The sequence below is a fragment of the Chelonoidis abingdonii genome, chromosome 10 (genome assembly GCF_003597395.2).
Source record: "Chelonoidis abingdonii isolate Lonesome George chromosome 10, CheloAbing_2.0, whole genome shotgun sequence".
NCBI classification, from domain to species: Eukaryota; Metazoa; Chordata; order Testudines; family Testudinidae; genus Chelonoidis; species Chelonoidis abingdonii.
The window spans coordinates 49,106,507-49,129,930 of NC_133778.1; the positions used below are offsets into that span (position 1 = coordinate 49,106,507).

The 23,424-nt window shown below is 41.1% G+C and overlaps 1 protein-coding gene across 2 annotated transcripts in view; it reads left to right on the forward strand.

The window, feature by feature from the left end:
- CCDC148 (coiled-coil domain containing 148) overlaps nucleotides 1-23,424 on the forward strand; it is a 139,711-nt gene that overhangs the window by 79,908 nt on the left and 36,379 nt on the right. For both annotated transcript variants that reach the window (XM_032778735.2, XM_032778737.2), the window contains exon 11: nucleotides 16,838-16,978. In XM_032778735.2, coding sequence (XP_032634626.1) covers nucleotides 16,838-16,978 — 141 coding nt within the window. The remainder of the gene's footprint in view (nucleotides 1-16,837; nucleotides 16,979-23,424) is intronic.

The following is a 23,424-nucleotide window of genomic DNA, read 5'->3' on the forward strand; positions in this document are numbered from 1 at the left end:
CTTTCCCGATTTGCTCGTGAACAGGTCATCTCTGGGATGCTATAGCATCCACTGATACGCGGCTGGAGCCATAACAGCGCTTTTGGTGGCCACATTTGACGAGCAGCGCTGCATCACCAGTGCTGCAGTCATTACACCCCAAGCAGACCAGGTGTACAGCCAGCGCTGCAGCCAGGGAGTTGCAGCGCTGGATGTACCTTGCAGGTGTGGACAGTTACTAAGTTGCAGCGCTGTAAACCCACCACCAGCTCTGCAACTCTCCAGTGTAGCCATGGCCTCTGTCGTGGCCAAAATGTTAATCTGGTTGGGCTGGGCTGTATGAAAATCCTTTAACATAAGTTTGGCCACAAGTGAGTTTAAACCATACTGAGGCATGACTTTTTAACTCAATTTTTCTGCTACTGTGGAGAGGGCTGTAACAAGGATCAGATAGGTCTCTGGATAACAAATTATCTATTGGTCTCCAGAAGTTTGGGGCTGTTGGCTTTAGATTATAAAGTCTTAAGTGGCTGGGGACCTCTCTACCGCTTTCTCAGTGCCATGCTATTAGAGTTGAAATCTGAGGTGGCTCTCAAGTTTGACCTCATTTTGTTTGTTTGTGTGTGTGTTTCAGAGAGAGTGACTGAGAGTGAGAGAGCGTGCATGTGAGCACAGTGGGTAGGGCATTTTTTGTGAAGGTCCCTTGATTCTACAACTTCCCATCCCTTTTATCTAAAATAGTCCAAACTTGCTGGCCTTCAGGGTCACATCAAGAAATACACATCTCTTTGATAGTGCTGCTGAGGAGAGTTGAGGATAGAGGCTATTTGGTAGGGTGAGATTGGTGTATTTTTACATAAATAAACTTCAATTCAGTTTCCTCCATTCCCTTGATGTTCAGGGAACAGGCTGCAAGAGTGGGTGACTGGAAGACAGAAGGAAGAGAATGTCTTGGCTATTAGAGTTCGGGATTCAGGGCTAATAGGCAAGTTTTTTATTTACTTTCTATTTACGTTAACATAATTTCTTGTGATAAACATTATCTCTTTGGGGACAGGGCTGGCGCAGTGCATTTTGCTGCCTTAAAGTGAACTCTTATATATGCCCCTTCCCTTCTGGCCATTTTGTCATGCCTTTCCTTCTCCTTTCTCCCCCATTATTGCATGCCCTTGCCCTCTCATGCTTCTAGTGTATTTTTGCCTTGCAATGGATGGCATGCTTCTGGACTAACCCCATATTCCATCAATCTTTTGCTCTCTGCTTCTACTTGAAAAAGGGGATGGCTTGATGGAGTAAGCTGGGAAGAAATTGGTGCTGATTCTTGTGTCACACTATGCAGATCCAAGATCTGTTTATAATTTGGAGCTAGCCTTGCTTAGAAAATAGACCTTGCATCCTGCAACATTAGAGTTGTAGTTTAATAGAAAATACCTAGGGGTATTCTCTCAAAATAGTTTTTGCCATTGAAATAAAAAAATCTATTCCATTAGGTACATGATAAAATATGTTATTGCTGTTCATACTCTGAAAGGAATTATATAACTTTAAGTGTTAGTAATGTATTTTACACCTGCAATATATAATATTCAAATAATAAACTGGAAATAAATATATACCTATTCTGTTCAGCACAGTGATCTAATAACTCACTTCACAAAAACTCCTCTCATCATTTATAAACAATGAAATATATTTGAAATGCCAGTTATAGTTAAAAACTTTGATCATACTGTTGCCAGTGGCTTCACTTCTAAATGTGATCTTGTTTGTGAAACAGGTGGTAGGGGAGCCAGTTTTCAGTGAATTTTAATATTAAGTTAAACAATCAGGTTTGTTTAATATTTAAACTGAACATTTAATGTTTACACAGTGAAGTCCATGTCCTGATTTTGTACTAGTAAGAATAAAGAAGTGTGATCAAAACCCTGTGGCGGCTGGTGAACTTTGGGACAAGTTGAGTGTAGCAGAAACTCCTGGGGCTCCCCAACACTGTAACTCTCCTCCTTAACCCCAGACCTCTGGAAGTGCTTCCCCCATCCTTCTCATTCCCACCCTGCTTATTCCTGGCCCCTGAGTTTCCCTCCTCCTTTCACCCGAATTCCTCCTTTTTCCCCCACACACTCTGGCCCCCACCTTCCTCAGTCCACCAATGACCCCAAGGCTTCTTCACCTTCCAAGCTTCTAGGGCTTTCTCTGCCCTGTCCTGGGCCTAAGAGTGACAGATGTATCAGCTCAGCTGGGTGGCTCTTCATCTGCCTCTATGGTCCATCTTCCTGCTTCCCTGGAGCCTTCTGTGACTTCTTGTCAATTTCTTCTCCAGCTTCTCCTCCCCTGCAGACTTAGTAGTCAAGGTCTGAATATCAGACAAACCACAAGGATTTTGAGCAGGGTTTGCAGCACTGGATTCATGGCCCAAGCCACAGGCTGCATTAACAGTAGGGTGCTCTAAATTGTCCTGGGTAGACTCAACTTGGGGCAGTTAGAGTGTAGCACTTCAGAGTCACCATAGCCTGTGCCTTGGGCAGTTGATCTAGTGCCTCTGGTCCCACTCAAAATCCCCCGGCTTAACCTAGTATCAGACCTTGCTGGGACAGTCTGTGCATGTGCCACAGGGGCAGTGGAGAAGAACACCCTGAGGCTGCCACTAAATAGGAATCAGATTTGCTGTGTTCAGGATTCATATTTAATCTCTCTCACTCACATTCTCACACACACACATGTGCCCTTTTGCATACTTTGGGGGATGGAGGGGATGCCCCACTCTATATGCAGGCTGCCACTGGCAAGACCACCTTATTTTTTCCATGTTCTGTTGTTGTCTAAGATGAGCTTCCTTAATGGTTCAGGATTGTAGTTCAGGACTTTTTTCATCAGATCACCTCAAGTTACTTCATGACAAAAACCTGGAAATTCAAAATCAAGGCACCACATTAAAACAACAGAACATTAAAAAGTATGGAAATATGCACCTGGAGCCCCCAAAGAGACTTTACTCCATCTCATTGCCTGTGTTCCTTCTTGTTGTTTGTCCTGTAGCAATGCCCAGAGACTCCAAAATAGGATCAGGGCCCTCCCAACATACAGTAAAACACAGTTTGCAATGTTAGCACAGATGCACTTTGGTTTCAGTAAGATGGCAGGGTACTATATCTTTGTATGATCATAAGTTAAGGTAGTCTACGGTGTTGTGATCTTAATTTTTCAGTCCATGATGAAATGGGTGTAAAACTGATTGGTAAAAGTTTGTATTCACTTTGCACAGTGTGACTACAAAGGCAGTGAACCCGAGTGACTCCAAAGATTAAGAACTAGAGCTGGTTTTCCAACAGAAAATGCAGTTTCCACAAAATTGAAATTTTCTCCAGGAAAATTTTGATTTTTGCTAAAAAAATCAATTTTCAATGAGCCCACCTGAACCCTGCTGTCCCAGGTTGGGAGCCAAAGCCAAAGTCTGATCCCTACCATCCGAGCCCCACAACCTCTGGCAGGGGGGACAAAGATGAAGCTCAAGGGCTTCAGCCCCAGGCAGGGGGTCTGTAATCTGAGCCCCGCCACTCAGTGCTGAGGTCCAAGGGCTTTGACTTCAGCCCCAGGCAGTGGGGCTTAGGCTTTGGCTTTGGCCCTGGGCCCCAACAAGTCTAAGCCAGTCTTGGTGACCCCATTAAAATGGGGTCATGACCCATTTCGGTATCCTGACCCACAGTTTGAGAATCCCTGCAGCATAATGCAATGTGTCTCTGATAGTGCATTTCCTCTATGTGGTGCATCATGGGTGTCAGGTATCTCTAGGTATCTGATGCAAAATGTAGTCTGGCTAGAGAGCGAAGCCCATAGAAGAGACTGGAGGAAGAAACTATAACTCCTTTATGGAAATAGTGAAATACAGTTTAATGTGGATGGTTCAACAAACCAAAGCAAAACCTTTGTTTTGAGGATGTTGAATTGTTCTGATCAATACAGTCTAAATGAAACATTTTGATATTTCCAATTTGCATTCTGTAGAAAATGTAAACATTTAAACATTTTATCTTGTTTTGGAATGAAAAATAAATGCTGAAATCCCTTTCCCAAAGGACAGAAACTCTAAATTTTGCTCATCTGCATTAAAAATATAAGACTTAGATATTAAACTACCATATCTCATGATCATACATGGATGTAGTAAACTGCCATCTTACTGAAACCAAACTTCATCTGTGTTTTTTTTGCAAATTGTGTCTAGTGGTATATTTGTTTTTTCTACCTTTGTATATTTTTTTTCCTGTTCAAATTGAAACAATGAATCTCTTCTATTTTAGGTTATTCCTCTCCTACTTCTGGGGGAGGAAGAGAGATGAGTATGATTGCTCAGCTCTTGAGAACTCCTGCTCACTTTGGACAGTGCTTGAGCAAAATGTCCAGGCTTTCATCCTCTAGAAAATCTTGTTTTATTTTCTACCATTCTAGAACACTACCTGCTTTCCTTCTTACAAATGATATGACTGCACTTTACCATAGCTTTCTAGTCTGATTCGCTCCCTGTTGTGTAGCAAAAGTAAGTCCATATTTTCAGCTGTGCACATTCAGACTCAAGCACAAAACAATAAGACTTAAAAATATAAGCTACATTTTTTCTATCATCAGCACCAGTTCTGATTACACTTAGTTTCCATAGAGCTGTGACTCTCTAGCTTTAACTAGCAGTGGATGGTAAAAAAATTATTATACTGCTTATAATAAAGAAACACTGTTGAAAAGAATGTGCATGTGTGTGTGTGGGGGGTAATTGAATTTGTTCTCAAGATAGGTACTTGGCAGTCATCTTGATTTTTGTCATGAATTGGAGAAAGAAAATGCATTGCCTTTATGAGTCATAGAAGTTAGAGATGGGGCGGGGAGGGGACAGGACTTAATGTCATGTAGTCCAGCAGTTCTCAAACTTTAGAACCTGAGTACCCCGATTTTGATTTAAAAATTTTCACGAACCCCCAACCTGGCTTCTAATTTTCCCTGAGAGTGCTCAGCCCCTGCTCAGCCGCAGGCCCTGTGCCCACTCCACCCCTTCCCCTAAGGCCCCACCCCACCCCACTACTTTCCACCCCTGCCCCTCCTCTTCCCCAGCTCTTTCCACTCCTCCCCTGAACACGCCCTGTCCCTGCTCCACCCCTCCCTCCCAGCGCCTCCTGCACGTCGCAGAACAAGGAGGAGGAGGAGTTGATCAGCAGGGCCCCTGGAGCCAGACATGACTTGCAGACCCCCTGGAATACCCTCATGGACTTCCAGCGGCCAGTGGACACCCATTTGAAAAATGCTGATCTAGTCCATTTCTTTCCAATGCATTTGTTCACTATTGCCTATTTACTGTTTTATTTAAAATTAAAAATAAAATATGAAAATAAATATTCCATACACTCTTTAAGCTTTATCATAAATGCTGAGCCAGTCAGAATTTTGTGTCTGAGATCTGATTTTTGTTTTTAAACTGCGTGTGTAATCAAGCCATGTAAAGCCTTTCTTGTACTCAGAAGACTGTTTATTCTGATTATCTCACATGTTAATTAGAATCTTTTTGTTGGCAGTCTCAGCTGCAAGGGGTTAGATGGGCACAAAGAGTGAACTAACTTCTTACCACTGGAGGTTCACCCTCGAGAACAGGTTTAAGATGTACACGGTAGGACAATATAGTGAAGCTTTCCCTGCTGTGGCCTGCATTGTAGCTGTTTTGTTGATAAAGAAAAGAGCTTTTTCTTCAGTGCCATCAAATTAATACCTTTTAATGAGCATTAAATTCATGTGTTCAAACACCATGGAGAAGTTACTAAGATATCATGGTGATTAAACAACCAGAATAGATTAGATAAAAATGTAAAGAAAGCAAACTATCGCCACCAAGGAAGCAAACAAAATTTTGGTAAGTCTGAATGTAGCGTGCTATATACAGCTTGATGGTAAGTTATTGATACATAGTAATATATCATTTCTGTTTGGGATCCGGTTTATCAAGCAAGTAAACTTGTTAATTATTTGGTGCTCGGGTATGTTCATTTATTCATATAAAAGCAATCAGGCGTTTAAGCTGTGACCAAATATTGAAGTTTCTGCCTTTGATCTAAGGGCTTTAATTGAAGACCTGTATGAATATGATTAAAAGCAAGTAGCTAGACAGTATAAAGAATATATTATGAAACCAGGGGGGAAATGGTCCCTATAGTCAGAGATCTAGCAAGTAGTTTGTAATTTGAAACATAGTGGACATTCCGCTACCTTCCATTCCCAGTGCATCAATTTCCTGAGGTCTGCCATTTGATGAAATGACTGGAATTCTCTCTCTCTCTCTCACGCACACACTCTGAATAAACAGGATTTGTGTGATACTAAGTTGGAATAGTGTCTTTGATTCCTACATGTATGTATGTTTTTTTGTTTTGTTTTGTTTTTTTAATCGATTGGCACTGTGTTTTTGAACTCAATGGTCAAGCCTCTCCCAGTCTACTGCTCTCCCTCTGCAGTGCTCAGTACCTACTCCCATGCAGCAAAATCACTTCAGTTTTGTAGTCCTTGCTTTTACAGATCCATTTCATTCAGTGTGATCACCATCCAAGTTGACAGATGAAATTAGATACATATAGAAGTCTAATACTGTGTTAATAAAGATACAATGAAGTATAATATCTCTTAAGAAAAATTGTATTCAGGAAAATGAAAATTGCATACATGGTATATGCCTGCCTACATCCTTGTAGAATCCAACAATTCATTATTGGAGGGTATATTTTTAACATAGCGATTCGTATGAAAAAATTAAATGAAATGAGACATAGTAAAACGTTTGCTTAAAAAGAAATGTTCTGAATTTTTCAACAGTAACCTAAAAATTAAAATACATGTTTGAATCTTGCAGATCTAAACCTGAACTTTTTCATTCCTGTTCAGAAAATCCCAATCCGCTATTTTTCTGAGAATTTAGATTTACTTAGACTGCTTCAGTAGATTACCTTAGCCCTAATATAGAAGTAATATTGTTAAGTTGATAATGTCAGCATTAACAGGCTTCATTCATTCACTGTCTAGTGTTAGAAGGTTTTAAGGTCTCCTTGTGCTTCTTTGTTTCCTTCAGTCTTGTCCGGGTGACTTAAATATGACCATGTCCTTCACTATCTCATTTTAAAAACAATTCTGTTTCAGCTTATTAAAAGAGCACACAAAGCAATTGAAACTAAACCTTTTTATTTTATAGTCATGTTCTACTAAAACAGTTGAACAGATTACTTCCAAAATTTCTTTTAAAAAATACCCATTTAGTCAAAGACCCTGTATTACAAGTTTCACACTGGGAGGGAATTTCCATTAAGGTATTATATATAATTAAGCTCCAGAAAATGGAGTTTTAGAATGGAAATTCTGACACCTTTACTATAAGATTCCACCAAGTGTCACTATAATGATTTTACCTAACCCTTGTCCTTCATCATTATCATTTCGCACATCTATTTGGATAAACTGATTTAAAACTATAATTAGCTGTTTTAAGAAGAATACTATAAAGTTCGTCTAGGCCATTCTTTCTTCTGATGACATTTTACTTGGAAGCCTATCTGCTGTAGAATATTGTTCTGCTACTGATTTCTTTACCCACCTATCGGTTATCTTATTCTTGTACAGCTCAGAAGTACTGTAATCGGATTAGAGAATCCTGTGGCACCTTATAGACTAACAGACGTTTTGGAGCGTGAGCTTTCATGGGTGAATACCCACTTCTTCAGATGCAGGGTCAGACGCAGACATCTGACGAAGTGGGTATTTGCCCATGAAAGCTCACGCTCCAAAACGTCTGTTAGTCTATAAGGTTTCACAGGATTCTCTGCTGCTTTTACAGATCCAGACTAACACGGCTACCCCTCTGATACTTGTAATCGGATTCTCATTCTATTGGCATGAGACATGCCCAAACTCGTTGGCTTCCTCGGTGGGATCATCTGATAAACATATGTTAAGTAGCATTTTATGCTCAAGTCTTCAGATGTTAAATTCTTTTCAAGCTGAGCAGGCTCTTGTAGGCAGCATCACATTACTTAGACTCCCTCTAGTGTTAAATTTACTATCAGGATGTCATAACCAGAGTGAGCTGTGAAATAAATGTGTCTCGGTGAAACTTAGCTGTTTTAGCTTTTGACATTTTGAATACCTCTCGTTCTTTATGAATTAATTTGCAGTTGAGTGTTGCCTCCCTTCCATGGCTCTTTCCAGAACTTCCACAATACTAAAGCAGGAGTCACTTTTGATACTTTCTGTAATGGATCTTGTTTGGTTATCTTGCTTTGACAATGCCCCTGAATGTTGAACAGCCTTCCTGGGCTGGTTCACAAAGTCACTGCCTTCTATAGCCTTCTTGAAGATGTATTTCTGAGATGCCTACAAGAAAACTACCTGATTTAGGAGCCTGCTCCTTCTGCCATTGGTGGCAATGGGAGTTTTGCCACTGACTTCAATAGAAGCAGGGTCAGATTATAAGTCACCTACTTCATTTATTTATCTTGTGAATAAACTCCTTTATATGAAGGGATGAAGTCAAATGGGAGGGAAAAGGACAAGGATATTGGAATTGAAGCTGGGAATTGGTGTGGGAGAAAGAAGTGTGGGCTGAAATATGGAGGAGGGGGGCAAGGAGGGGAAAGCAGTGTGTTTAACTTAAAGGAGAGATAGGATTGATGTGGGGAAAACAAACAAACAAGTCACTGGTAATTCACTAGCTTATCATGAAGTTTGGCTGTGATTTACATCTATTACATGTTTTTAGAGATTTCTCATTGTACCAGAGAAAAGAATAATTTTGTCAGTAAATGTCCTAGATAATTGATCATTCAGCACCAATTTCACAGCTACTTGCTGTTGTTCACATTGTCCCCTCAGCATGTATACAGCACATATTATAAAGGGAGTAGGAAAATCAACCCTACCAAGGCAATCCTGTACTCCAGTGTTAAACACCTCTGTTCTACTTTTGGTTCAAATTGTTTACAAGCAATTGTTACGAAGATTGGTGTAAGTTACTCCCATAACCTTTTCTTAGGAATTTCAGGTGAATTATTTTTATGCAATATATATTCTAGTGGAATAAATGATATTGAATTCTCTTTTATAAAATATTCAAATGATTCATCACTGATGCTCACAGTTTTTTATAGTGCAGTACTTAACGTATAAGAGTTATTTATGTTAATGTATCATTTCTCATTAACAGTAAATCACAAAAACAGGTGTCTAATGAGTTGCATAAGTACTAAGACTGGCCCCCTGATACTGTAGGTGCTTAGCACGCCGTCAGATCAGACAGTTTAGGGGTTTGCTTTGTATGACTGTATTTAGTTTACTTTTTCAATTGAGGTTACTTCTTGAATTATGTAGCCATGAAACAGATGGTATGGCAATTGAGAGTCTGTAAGAAAGACCATGAAAAGTAACAAGTATACTCTGAGAATATTTCAATGATATTTTTCTTTTCAAAGTTTACAGTTGTGAATGTCAGGCTAATGTCTCCTTGTAAGAATAAAAGAAAATAGCTTCTTACCTACCTGCTGCTGCAGTGCAGCCATCCTCCTACACACTATTTGCTACCTGTGTGTCTAATCACATGCCCTCATTTACAACTCCTCTCTTCCACAAATACATACATCCATTAGTCCCCACCCATGCATATCTGTCCATGCTCTCTCTTCACAAACAAAACACTTTCCACATTCTCATTCACGCTTAACCACACTTGTACTCAGAGGCACATATATGCTCATTCTTTGCTCCCATCCTGCTTCCTGGTAAAACAACTGGTAGTTCTTGCCCAGCAAGGAAGAGCTAAAATTTTTACAGGAGAGGAAAGGAGGAAGAGCAAAGCCCCAGTTTCTCAACAACTCTCTGCTCCTTGGACCTAGCTTCTCCATTGCTGCTCACTTCTCCTTTCTCTCCACAAAAAGCACTGGTGGCTCAAGCCTCGTTAGTTCCTGCTTCTTTTCAGCTGACAACAATATTCTCAGGCAGATGAACATAATTTGTTGAGGAAGAGTCAATATGGTTTTTAGTAAAGGGAAATCAGCCTCACCAAGCTACTGGAATTCTTTGAGGGGGTCAACAAGCATAGTGTACTTAGATTTTCAGAAAGCGTTTCCAAGGTCCCTCACCAAAGGCTCTTATGCAAAGTAAATTGCCATGGGGTAAGAGGGAAGGTTCTCTCATGGATTGGTAACTGGTTAACAGATAGGAAACAAAGGGTAGGTATAAATGGTCAGTTTTCAGAAAGGAGAGAGGTAAATAGTGATGTCTCCCAGGGGTCTGTTCTGGGACCAATCCTATCTAACATATTCATAAATGATCTGGAAAAAGGGGTAAACTGAGGTGGCAAAATTTCCAGATGATACAAAATTACTGAAGATAGTTAAGACCCAGGCAGATTGCGAAGAGCTACAAAAAGATCTCTCAAAACTGGGTGACTGGGCAACAAAATGGCAGATGAAATTTAATGTTGATAAATGCAAAGTAATGCACCTTGGAAAGCATTATTCCAACTATACATATAAAATGGGGTCTAAATTAGCTGTTACCACTCAAGAAAGAGATCTTGGAGTCATTGTGGATAGTTCTCTGAAAACATCCACTCAATGTGCAGCGGCAGTCAAAAAGGCGAACAGAATCCTGGGAATAATTAAGGAAGGGATAGATAATAGGACAGAAAATACCATGTTGCCTCTATATGAATCTATGATATGCCCACATCTTGAATACTGTGTGCAGATGTGGTCGTCCCATCTCAAAAAAAAATATATTGGAATTGGAAAAGGTTCAGAAAAGGGTGACAAAATAATTAGGGTATGGAACGGTTTCTGTATGAGGAGAGATTAATAAGACTGGGTCTTTTCAGCTTGGAAAAGATTCGGCTAAGGGGCGATATGATTGAGGTCTGTAAAATCATGACTGGTGTAGAGAAAGTAGATAAGGAAGTGTTGTTTACTACTTCTCGTAATACAGGAACTAGGGGCCATCAAATGAAATTAATAGGCAGCAGATTTAAAACAGATAAAAAGAAGTATTTCTTCACACAGCGCACAGGCAACCTGTGGAACTCCTTGCTGGAGGATATTGTGAAGGCCAAGACTGTAACAAAAAACTAGATAAATTCATGGAGGATAGGTCCATCAATGGCTATTAGCCAGGATGGGCAGGAATGGTGTCCCTAGCCTCTGTTTGCCAGAAGCTGGAAATGGGTAGCAGGGGATGGATCACTTGATGATTACCTGTTCTGTTCATTCCCTCTGGGGCACCTGGCACTGGCCACTGTCTGAGACAGGATACTGGGCTAGATGGACCTTTGGTCTGACCCAGTATGGCCGTTCTTATCATTGGCAAAATTCAATATGACTTTCCCATTCCCCTCAGATCACTTTTTTCCCCCTCCCCCCAACTCCCTTCTTCTCTTTCTCCCTGGCCACAAATGCAGAAGTTTCTTATCTGCTGTCCTCTTACCCTCCACTTGCCCCAGTGTCCCCAACTCATCCTATCTCCTGATTTTTCCTCATGCCTCTCCTCATCTGCCTTATTCTTTTACCTAACCTCTCAGTCTTCTCTGATTTTCCCTTCACAATAAAAAGTTGTGTAATTTCCCATCTTAAAAATACCCACCCTCGACCCCACTTCCCCTCTACCTATTGCCCTGCTTCTCTAATGTTTGCCCAATCTGCTTTCTCATCTCTAAGCTCATTGAACACACTATCTACAATTGCTGTCTGGAGTTCCTCTCCACCAGTTCTGCCTAGACCTTCTCCAGTCTGGCTTTCAGCCCTTGCACTCAACTGAAACCACTCTTCCTCAAGTCTCTAATGACTTCTTCTTAGCCAAATCTCAGAACTACTACTCCATCCTCATCCACCACAACCTGTTAACCACCGTTGACACAATCAGCCATAGTCCTCTTATTCTGCTTCTCAAATTGCTCTTTCAATGTATCCTTCAGAGGATTCTTTCTTTATTTTTTTTTGCCCTTCAGCTTTTTGGGGAGGTTCCACATGGTTCCACTTGGTCTCCTTCTCTTCTCCGTCCACACCTTATCTCTGGGTAACATCAGTAAACACAAATGAAACTACTATCTTCATGTAGATAATTCACAGAGCTACTTCTGTACTCCAGACCTCAGTCTAAAGCTAAAAAAAGAGCTCTTAATCTCTGACCTCCAAGCCTTCCCGCTACCTTGTTTCTTGATCACTGTGGACAAAACCACCCTCCTGCCTGTCACTCAGGCCTGTAAACTTTCCCTAGGTCTTCACATACATTCACGGATTCCAAGGTTAGACGGAACTATGGTGATTATCTAGTCTGACCTCTATATCACAGGCCATAGAACTTCCCCAAAATAATTTCTAGAGCATGTCTTTTAGAAGAACATCCAATCTTGATTTAAAAATTGTCAATGATGAAGAATCTACCATGACCCTTGGTAAATTGTTCCAGTTAATTTATTTTCAGTCTGAATTTGTCTAGCTTCAACTACCAGCCATTGGATTGTGTTATACCTTTCTGTCTGCTAGACTGAAGAGCCCATTATCAAATATTTGTTCCCCATTTAGGTAATTATGGATGGTAATCAAATCACCCTTTAATTTTCTCTTTGTTAAACTAGATAGATTGAGCTCTTGGAGTTTGTCACTAATAGTGCATGTTTTCTAATCCTTTAATCATTCTTATGGCTTTTCTCTGAAAAGTCTCCAATTGGTCAACATCCTCCTTGAATTGTGGACACCAGAACCAGGCACAGTGTTCCAGCAGCAGTTACATTAGTTCCAAATTCAGAGAATTGCCCTCTTTATGCATCCCAAAAGCTCATTAGCCCTTTACCCACAGCATCACAGTGGTAGCTCATGTTCAGCTGATTTTTCCACCACAACCCTCAGATCTTTTTCAGAGTAACTGCTTTCCACACTAGAATCCCCCGCTGTGTACTTGTGATGTACATTCTTTGTTCCTAGATGTATACATTTACATTTAGATGTATTAAAACACATATTATTTGCTTGAACCCAACTTATCAAGTGATCCAGATCAGTCTGTATTAGTGACTTATCCTCTTCATTATTTACCATTACCCCAACTTTTCTGTCATCTGCAAACTGTATCAGTGATTATGTTTTCTTCCAAGTCATTGATAAAAAATGTTAAATAGCATAGGGCCAAGAACTGATTTGTGTAGGAACCCATTAGAAATATCCCCACTCAGTGGTGGTTGCTGTTTACAATTACGTTTGGAGACCTATCAGCCAGCTTTTAAACAATTTAATGTGTCATGTTAATTTTATATTGTTCTAGTATTTTTAAGCAAAATATCGTGCAGTACTAAGACCAATGCCTTACAGAAATCTATTATATCAATTACCTTTATCAACCAAAGTTGTAATCTCAGAAAAATAAATAAATAAAAATAAAGTTAGTTTGACAGGATCTGTTTTCCATGAACCCATGGTGATTGGCATTAATTATGTTATCCTCCGTTTAGTTCTTTATCAATTGAGTCCCATATCAGCCTCTCCATTGTCTTCCCAGACTGACAGGCCTACCTGGGTCATCCATTTTACCTTTTTTAAAAATTGGCACAACATTAGCTTTCTTCTAGTCTTCTGGAACTTCCCCAGTGTTCCAAGATTTTTTGAAAATCAACATTAATAGTCCAGCAAGCTCCTCTGCCAACTCTTTTTAAACTCTTGGATGCAAGTTATCTGGACCTAATATTTAAATATATCTAACTTTAGTAGTTGTTGTCTAACATCCTCTTGAGGTGGAAAGAGTGTTATCATACGATATGACTACATCTGTTTTTCCCTCAAATGCAGAACAGAAATATTTATGGAACACTTCTGATTTTTCTGCATTATTATTGATAATTCTACCATTTCCATCTTGTAATGGACCAGTACCATTGTTAGGATTCTTTTTGTTCCTAATGTATTTAACAAAACTTCTTTTTATTGTCTCATTCAATCTTGCAGCATTGCTCCAGGAAGACAGTACACCATCCAGGCTATTTCTAAGTCTTGCCAAATCTCTTTGTATAATAACTCTAAGATATAGCCTTTCCTACCCATCCATCCAGCTAAAACTCTTGTTCAGGTTCTCATCATGTTGTATCTCAGTTAGTGCAACATCCTTCATTGGCCTTGACAAATGCCATCTTTCCCCAATTATAGCCATTCAAAATGATGCTGCAAAAATCATTTTCATTGCCCATCACTTTGATCGTGTCATTGTTCCCTTTGCATCCCTCCACTGCTCTGTTACATCAAACATAAGCTACTTGGCTTCACTTTTGCCATGCCGTGGAGACGAAACCAAAGACAACTACAGAGTAGTGGCAGATAGCTGTCCAAGGTCAGGACCAGGAGGACATAGAGCCTCAGCCATCAGATGGCCTGATGTAGAAAGGAGGTATATGAGACTCACAGAGGACCAACAGGACACCACCAATAGAATGAAGGCAGCAACAGGGTGAAAGCAAGCCCTGCACCAAGAGTGGTAACACAAACAAGAAGTCAGAGACTGGTTCAAAAGCCAACATGCTTGAACACTAACAGGCTACAATGGGCTGGTGCTCAAGGCTATGTCTCTAGGGTGGGCTGTATACTAGTAACCTTTGGCCCCAGCAAGACAGCAAACACTTGCACAAAAAACACAACAAAAGCCGTTAAAAGGAAAGATGTAGCAACCTTCTTGAAACTTGAAGGGAAGAGCACAACATGCAGGAAGAAAGAATTTGGAGGAGTCATCAGAAAATCAGACATTGTGCACAGGGCTAGAATGCTAGCTGCAGTTGCGGCATCTCTAAATAGCTCTTTTTACTATGAGCCAGTTGAGTTTTACAAGCTTGGAGTCCTTTCATGTTATTACTCAGCACACAGTACATGAAACAAATACACAAGCTGCACTTCTGCAGCAAAATAAATCTCTATCTACCAAAATGATTTTGACTATTACATTTCATAATGTTCCCATATTGTGCCTTTTTATGTTCATGTTGTTATGCCTGGTATAATTTCTCTGGAGTCATTTAACACTTAATCTTACTTTCTGAGAGATGGAAAAAATAGGAGTGGTTTAGGAATTTGCAAAATCTCATTGGTTGGATTTTTCCTTTACAAACCAAAAACTGGGGTATTTTGGATCCCTGACTTTAATGGGGAGGTGGGTTTGGATAAATGGTTTCAATTATGGCTTGTATGTGCTTTTTGTTATTATTATTTTATAACTAAAGGGTCACATACTTTGTTGCTTCTATAGGCTGAGCTGCACAAACAATGAGAGAGCAGCATATAAAGCTACTGCTTGTGATATGTGCAGGAAGCAGCATGAGGCATTAGAGAGATTTATCTGCCTGTAGTAATGTGGTGGGGGAAGGAGGCATGTAGGGAGGAGGAACAGGGATCAGAAAGGGGGGTTAAAGAATGAGATGGTGAGGGCATTAGACACTCCCAACCCCTAGATACTTGTTAACCTGCTCCACCAATCCCTTCTTCCTGACCTTAGAAGGTCACATCCCTTCCCCACCAGAACCCTCCATTACCGCAGCCCCAAGCTCTGGCTAGCAAATGCACAGACACACACTGCCCTTTGTGTGCTCCTTTTCCTTCCAGAGTCAATATTTGCAGAGGCTGGTTTGGTTCCCTGTCTCTGTCTCCCCCACCTTGGACCAAGTTTTGGGGAGGCAGCGCACTAGAAGGGAAGACGGAATTAGGCCTCCTTCACTTTTCTCGCCATCTGGCTCCTCCTGATATTGTCTCTGGGAGATAGGCCGTTCAGTGTGTCGGCATTTAAAACTCTATTGAGATATTGGCAGAGCTGAGATTGGCTTCACAGACAATTACAAAGCTAGTTAAACCTGCTAAGCAAATGTAAGGGAGCTCTATGTATTGTCCCCAATTTCCCCTTTCAGGTTTCTGACTTTTCCACAGAATCAATGGGATATCATTGATGCCTAGAACATGCCCTGAAAATTTGGAATTGATGGGATGTGCTGTTTCAAAGTTATCACATTACAGACAGACAAAAAAAAATGCCATCAAGGTGAATGTAGGGCCTCACTTTGCTCAGCGAATAATAATAAATATTATTATTACTAAAAATATAATATCATGATGATTTAAAGCAATATATGGCAAATAAGAAAATAAAAATATGCATACCATGTAAGATAAATGGTAACATTTTTTAAAGCACTTAAGTAATGTAAGAGCCTCAAGGCCATTTTTAGAAGTGACGTAAGCATTTAGGAGCTCAAGTATCATTGAAAGTATTAACTTTTCATGTGGGATTTTGTTCTTAAATAATACACCAATTAATGGAGAATGACTGCTCTATTACTAAGTGGAAGTAATGTTTATTAAATAATTGTACATTGCTGATTGAATCAGAACACCTAAATGATAAACAGATACTTGTGTTTCTTCACTATATTCAATTTTTCAGGCCCACAGTGTTACACTTGCTATGTTAAGGGATTGACTAAACGGGAAGACTTTCTCAATGAATAGAGACTGGGAATGGCTGAGTCATTACACTGCTTGAATCTTTTTCCATATAATAATTATCCTTACACCTCCTGTCAACTGTCTGTAATTGACCATCTTGATTATCACTACAAAAGTATTTTTCCTGCTGATAACAGGTCATCTTAATTAATTAGCCTCTCAGAGCTGGTATGGCATCTTCTCTGTATGTATATGTATATACTCTTCTTATATGTTCCATTCTATGCATCCGATGAAGCGGGCTGTAGCCCATGAAAGCTTATGCTCAAATAAATTTGTTATTCTCTAAGGTGCCACAAGTACTCCTGTTCAATCTTTTATGTCAGGTTCTACAGTGGAGAGCACACCAGGAGGAGACAGCCAGACTGGAAGCTGCTATAGCTGCCAGAAGAAAAGAAAAGGAAGATGAAAAAGAAAAGATACAGAAAGAAAAGGAAATGATTCAAAGAGCAGAGGGAAAAGAAAAGGTATGGAAAATGTGGTATTTGAATGATTTATTATCTAATTGCTTTTAAAAGCTTTAAGTAATCTCAGTACTTTATATTATTGTAAATAGTCTTTTTGGTATTAGTTCAGAGATTAGCAAGTGTTTGGTGGAATGTTGCCAATACCCAGCTTTGAAGCTGTGTATACTTGTGTAGCAGTTGTGCTACTTTCTTATTTTTCTAAAAAGACACCAATAGAGGCATATACTCTGTGGCTGCCTCACAGTTGCAAGGAAAATCAGTGCAGAGAAACTACTGCATTTTTAGCTGACTTACAGATTTATGCTATTGAGTAATAGGCAAAGACCACTGAAGCTACCAAAGCTGCAGCCAGATATGCTGCATTGCAGCAAATGAGCCTCAGAATATGTTGGCTACAGTGTTTAAGCACACTGCACTTAGACCAACACAGGGAACTTTCAAATAGGCTTCTAAAAATGGATGCACACTACCTCTTTCAAGACAACAGACATCTATGTATACATTGTGCTAAGCATCGTTTGACTGATTGGGAAATGTATGCAGTGTTGTAGCCTTATTGGTCCCAGGATATTAGAGAGACAAGGTAGATGAGGTACTATACTTTATTGGACCAGCTTCAATTGGCAACAGAGAGAAGCTTTTGAGATTACACAGAGCTCTTCTTTAGATCTGGAAATGTACTCAGTGTCACAGCTAAATACAAGATGGAACAGATAATTGTTTAGCATACGTTAACATATATTTCAACGTTAAATGGCCCATTAACACCTCTCAGTCAAGGCATAGCACCTTCAAGAGATGAGCCTAGGAGCTTAAATTCATAATTTCACTAGACACTAAAAATCATGGACTGAATAGCGCACTGGAATTATGATTCATTACAACAATCTGTATCCCTGTTACACACACACACACACACACACACACACACACACACACACACACACACGTCACTCCCCGGTTTTCCCCGTTCCCCATAACTGGAGAGGTGTTAATGAGCCACTTCACCTTGAATAGTCCCTTGAAATATATGTTAACTACTTATGCTAAATAATCTGTTCCACTTTGTATTTATCTGTGACACTCTGGGTATGTTTACAGTGCAATTAGACACTGATGGCTGGCCCATACCAGCTGACTCACAGCTCCCAGGGCTCTGGCTAAGGGGATGTTTCACTGCAGTTCCTGCTGGGGCTGCAGCCCAAGCTCTGGGACCCTCCTACTTCCAAGGTCCTAGAGCCCCGGTTGTAGCCCAAGCCTCAACATCTACACTGCAATGAAACCACCTCTTAAAAGACCCCAGAGTCCGAGTCAGCTGCCACGGGCCACTCATGGGTGTCTAACTGTAGTGTAAACATATCCTCTGAGTTAATTTCTCAGATGTAAAGGAGAGCTTTGTGCAAACTGGAAAGCTTCTCTCTCCAACAGAAATTAGTCCAATAAAAGATATTACCTCACCTGCCCTGATCTCGGGGGGAAATAACATTGTTCTAACTAAAGTCTAAACAATACTTTGTGGAAAAACTTTGTAGAATAAGTTTTTTACTACTTATAGAGAAATCTATGTATGTATCACACATTAGCTGTATTTCTCCACACCATTGTTTATTACTGTAATTTATACGAAAACAGGAACCTTTTGATTTTGAGATTTACCTGTTTTTTACTTATTTCTCATATTGAAATCTTACACTCAAAGGATTAACATCACAACTGGTTTCTGCGGAATTTTTATATTAAAAATGCATAATTATTATTTCAAGACAGCAATAAACAGCAGGAGCAAATTAATGTTTATAGGATGGTCCTGCAAACGCATCAGCACATGAGTAACTTTACTCACATAAGCTGTCCCATTAACTTCTATGAGACTATTGATGCTGACATGCTTGCAGGATTGGGCCACTGATGAGTAGGCTTTTATGTATACATCTGTTGGAAGCAATGAGTTAAGGTGTGGGGGGGCCAGAAAATCGGAGAGGCAGAATTGTTTCAAAATATAATATTTTCATGATGCGTATTTTAAGAGTTTAGTGAAGTCCAGGAACCCCAGCCCACAGGAGGATTTAAGTTAACAGTTGATCAGCCAGTGGTGAAGGCTGGAAAATAGAAAAAATAGTACCCTGCCAACCAATATCTCTGTCCTTAGGCTTCTCCATAGGTAAATACCTGTAATAGCCCTTTGTAACATACCTTAATGGGAATGAATATAAACTCTGTTCATGCCCTATCTGACTGAGAGCATGAATGGGGGAGTTAGGCTCCAGAAATGACTTATCCTTCTCTACCTCTACTTAGATGTTTGAAATATTTTCTCTTTCAGACCATCTTCATGAAATTATCCATATTGCAGTAATGTTCTTTAAAACAAGATTTATTAAAACTAAAGAGAATATGGTAGTAAAACAAAACAAAAAAAAAGGTTTACAAAATTGAGTGAAGTAGGGATCCTTTAGCTTAGTTACAGATAAAAGAAAAGAAAATCCTAGATCTTTAGAAAGTCCCCTTATCAACTCCTCTTTGGGCCTGACATAGGGTTTCCCTATTGTGTCCAAAGAAATTTCCCCTTGTCCCTTACCTACAGATCATTATCATATCTGTGTTGCTATATCAACCATTCCATTCAGCCATTCCACACAGGAGTATTTGAACAAGAGTGCTGCCTAGAGAAAGTGCCAGTCTTTGTGTCCTATATGAGGAATTTAACTCTGAGAAGTTTCCACACTTTCCTATCTCCAAGCCCATCTTGCTCTCCCCTTCCTTAGACACGCCTCACCAGCTGAGGTGATGGACTTGATTTTCATGGCCATCATTCTTTGCTATGGATGTTAGGTTGTGCCCATGTACAGGATGTATCTAGTTTCCTTCTTTGCTGGTTATAGAGGTAGCATGGATTTGTCTCTTTAATTCTCTGCTATTAAATATAAATTATTGCCAGACCCTTTTCCCTCGGTCACACTACAACTAAAAAAATAGAATGAATGAAATGACTAAAGAGACTGGCATGTAGTTAGTGTTACAGTGGGACAAAAGCACTTGAAAAAATGTTTTCCCTCTTGTCTCATATCCTATAACTTTTTTCTTTTATTCTGGGAACTTGTCATATGAAGTCATATTTATAAGCATGTAAAATATGCACTTTGAGCCAAATCCTGGTGCTGTTGAAGTCCATACAAGTTTTGCCTTTGACTTGGATGAGACAGGATTATGTATACACTGTGTAGACATGTTCTAGTCATTATCTGTAGACATTTTAAGCATATATCAAAAATGTACAAGAGGAACTTTTCAAGATTCTCTATACTGTGTGATTCCTGCATTCTTTCACATTGGCTCTAGCACATGTTTTCTGATATTTGTTCCCAGAGGCTAGGTTATTATTGCTTCTAGGTATTGGTTTAGTCTTTTTAAACTAAAGACTTCTGCCGGCATAACTGTTGGTCACGGGTATGAAGAGGTGCGATCCCTGACTGACATATAATGTGCCAACAGAAGTTCCTAGCATAGATACAAAGCTGTGTTTGTACCAATTTGTTTCACTCCTAGGGAGTGATTTTTCTATACCAGTACGATACAGTTGTATTTACACAAGGAGCACTTTGCCAGGAAAAGTGCTTCTACTATGGAGACAACCTTCGAGGGGGTAAATGTGAAAGACGATTCAACCATTACAAAAATTGTATTTGCTTTCTGATCCCCTGCCACCTGAATGCCTCTTTAGTATCAGTGGTTTATTGCTAGTTCAGGATGCAACATGAAGAAATTTTGATTGATGTTTCAGAGTTGTCCGACAAGTTGTCTCTATTGCTGGCCTTGGCCATCTAGTTTTTATTTTCTCCTATGTCATAGGAGGAGTGGTTGAGTTACTGGGTAGATTGCATCACAACTTTTGCTTTGTTTTTATTTGAAGTTTTTCAGCTGTTGATCAATTTGTTTTAGTTTGTGTTGCCTATATGTCTTTTCTTAGGTTGGGTTGGCCAGTGGCAGATGGGCATAAAACCCCAGAGGGACAGGAAAAAAGGCATGGGGGGGCAATTTCATTGCCATTGGCAATGTCACTCTTCTATATAACTACCTGAATCATGGAGCAATCCTCACCCCTTCCAAGTACAGCTAAACAGAACTCTTGGGCATTTATAGTCAAATAGAGCACATGCACTAGTTGATGGCATTGATATCCTGTGTTGCAGTTCAGTGTACTTGATGTTGGATCCTCCCTTCATTGTTGATTGCATTTGTTTTTGCTGGTAAACACTCCATATGGTAGCAAAAAAGTCTGTGATCCACAGGGTTATAAGATATATCCGCACACTACACAGACTGTACCACTGTTAGTATATTGAATATTCCCACACAGTGGAGAATGGGTAAAACATTATTAAATCTACTGTGATACAGCATGGCCAGAAGGCAGCATAAGAGTGTTAGCAGGGGGCCTTATTCCCTGCCAAGGGAGGAAGGTTTGCTTTAGATTAACTAGAACAGCTGTGGCCAATTAGAGCACCTGACTGCCCGGGTTGTCGTGAACACTTGACTAGCGGTCTCCCCTGGTACTTCCCTCTATGATCCCGCTCCAGTGCCTCTTCTGCGTCGAAGCCTCGGCTCTCTTCCGTCCATCTCGTTCACATACACAGCTACTGGGGGAATGATTAAGAACTGGGTTTCGACCCCTTACCTAGAGGAGGCTTATCATGCGAATTTAGGGGCTGCTCCTCGCCAACCTACTCCACGCAGCGAGACGTCCTCCAAACCTTCTATGTTCTCTTAGAGACAGGACAAACTCTTTCTCTGTCGCTGCAATGTCAGATCGCCACGACTCCTAGCTACCAACTCCACCTTCCTCCTTCATCTACCACACCCTGTGCTGGACATGAAGAGTCAACCGGGGGCGCATATTTTATCCTTCATGATCTGGGCCAACGTCAAGCGGTGCTCTAATGTTGGGTCAAGTTCAGGTGCGTCTGAAGTTGGTGGAGTCAGTTGCGCGCTACAGCGTGCTTCCTCAAGACGTGGAGGAGAGTAAGGACCCGCTGCTCGCATCCTAATATAATGGATGCACCGACAGACTGTGTCAGGGCCTTTCTTTAATTAGCATGTCCACCCACTTAAAGGGCAAACCTCAGCGGAGCTACCACGGTGTCCTCACGCGTCCCAACCCGTCCTCACGGAGGCAGGGGCGGGATACTTAATGGCCAGCCAAGAGACTAATCCAAGCTGCTCCATCCGAAATGCCAACGGGCCTGTCACGCGGACCGAGCCCCTGGCGCTAGAGGACCCTTTAATAGCCAACTCTAATTGAGGACCCTTTTATTGGAACGAGAATACCACGGGAAAGGACCCTCCGCATGCTCGCCCCTATCTGCCCGCCAGGCTTGATCTATACGATAGTCTCCCCTCCCACCCCCCCCGCTCAAACTATCATAGTGAGGCAAAAAATTAGGGTGCTCCAAGGTCGGAGGGATGAGTTTGATGTTGGGAGCCTGAGCTCTTTGAGATTGGCGGAAGAAGCTACCGTGACGAGAGCCTGGCCCCCGACAAGAAATTGGTTGGTACTCTTGCCCGCCAGGTTCCTTATGATGTGGCGAAGCGATTGAACGGTTGCTTAGGTCTTTTACTCGCCCGCTTCCGTCTGCAGAATGCTCCCGGATGCCACGGAAAAACTTGATTTGCCCCGACAATAAGAGTGGTGCCAAGATCCTGGCAGGATATCGCCGGGGAACGCTACACTGCGATCACTGTGCCGTATCTCACTATCCCTCTCTCCCTAGTACGCAGTCTTCTCACCTGGCATGCGGGCAATTGTGCGATACAATGATTTCGACGAGGAAAGCAGGATAAACCAGCCGCCCCAGGTTACTAAGACTACGCGGATGTGATGTTGAATCCTTGGTCCATTACCACCTGACCCCGTGAAATGCTGCCCCTAGTTTCCCCTATCGCCAGACACATTCCTTTCAAGAACCAACAGCGTCCAATTTTTGTCTTCCTCGTAGGGGAGGGGGAGGCATGGTACCTAGGCTAGAGGGGTGCTTAATCATTGGACCCCCAGGGGTAAATGGATGCGGGGGACGCCAACCAGACTCCCCATGCGACTGCTCCCCTACCGATCTGGGAAGATGATGGCACGATCCCACCTCCGATGGCGTCTGTCTGCAGGATGAATTCCTTCTCGAAGTCTGGGCCATGAGTACCGGATGCAGCATAGGGCTGTCCGCAATCTGCAAATGCTGCTTCCGCCGCATCTGTCCACTTCACCTATCCGGCCCGAGCTTTTATCAGATCCGTCAATGGCCCCGCTCTGTGGCAAATGAGTGAATCTTCGATAGTATCCAATCATATACCCAAAAATCTCTGACCTGCTTCTTGCGGTTTCGAGGCCAATCTGTATTGCCTCCCCTTGTTCCATTGGGGCTTCACCACCCCTCTCCCTACGACATGCCCGAGGT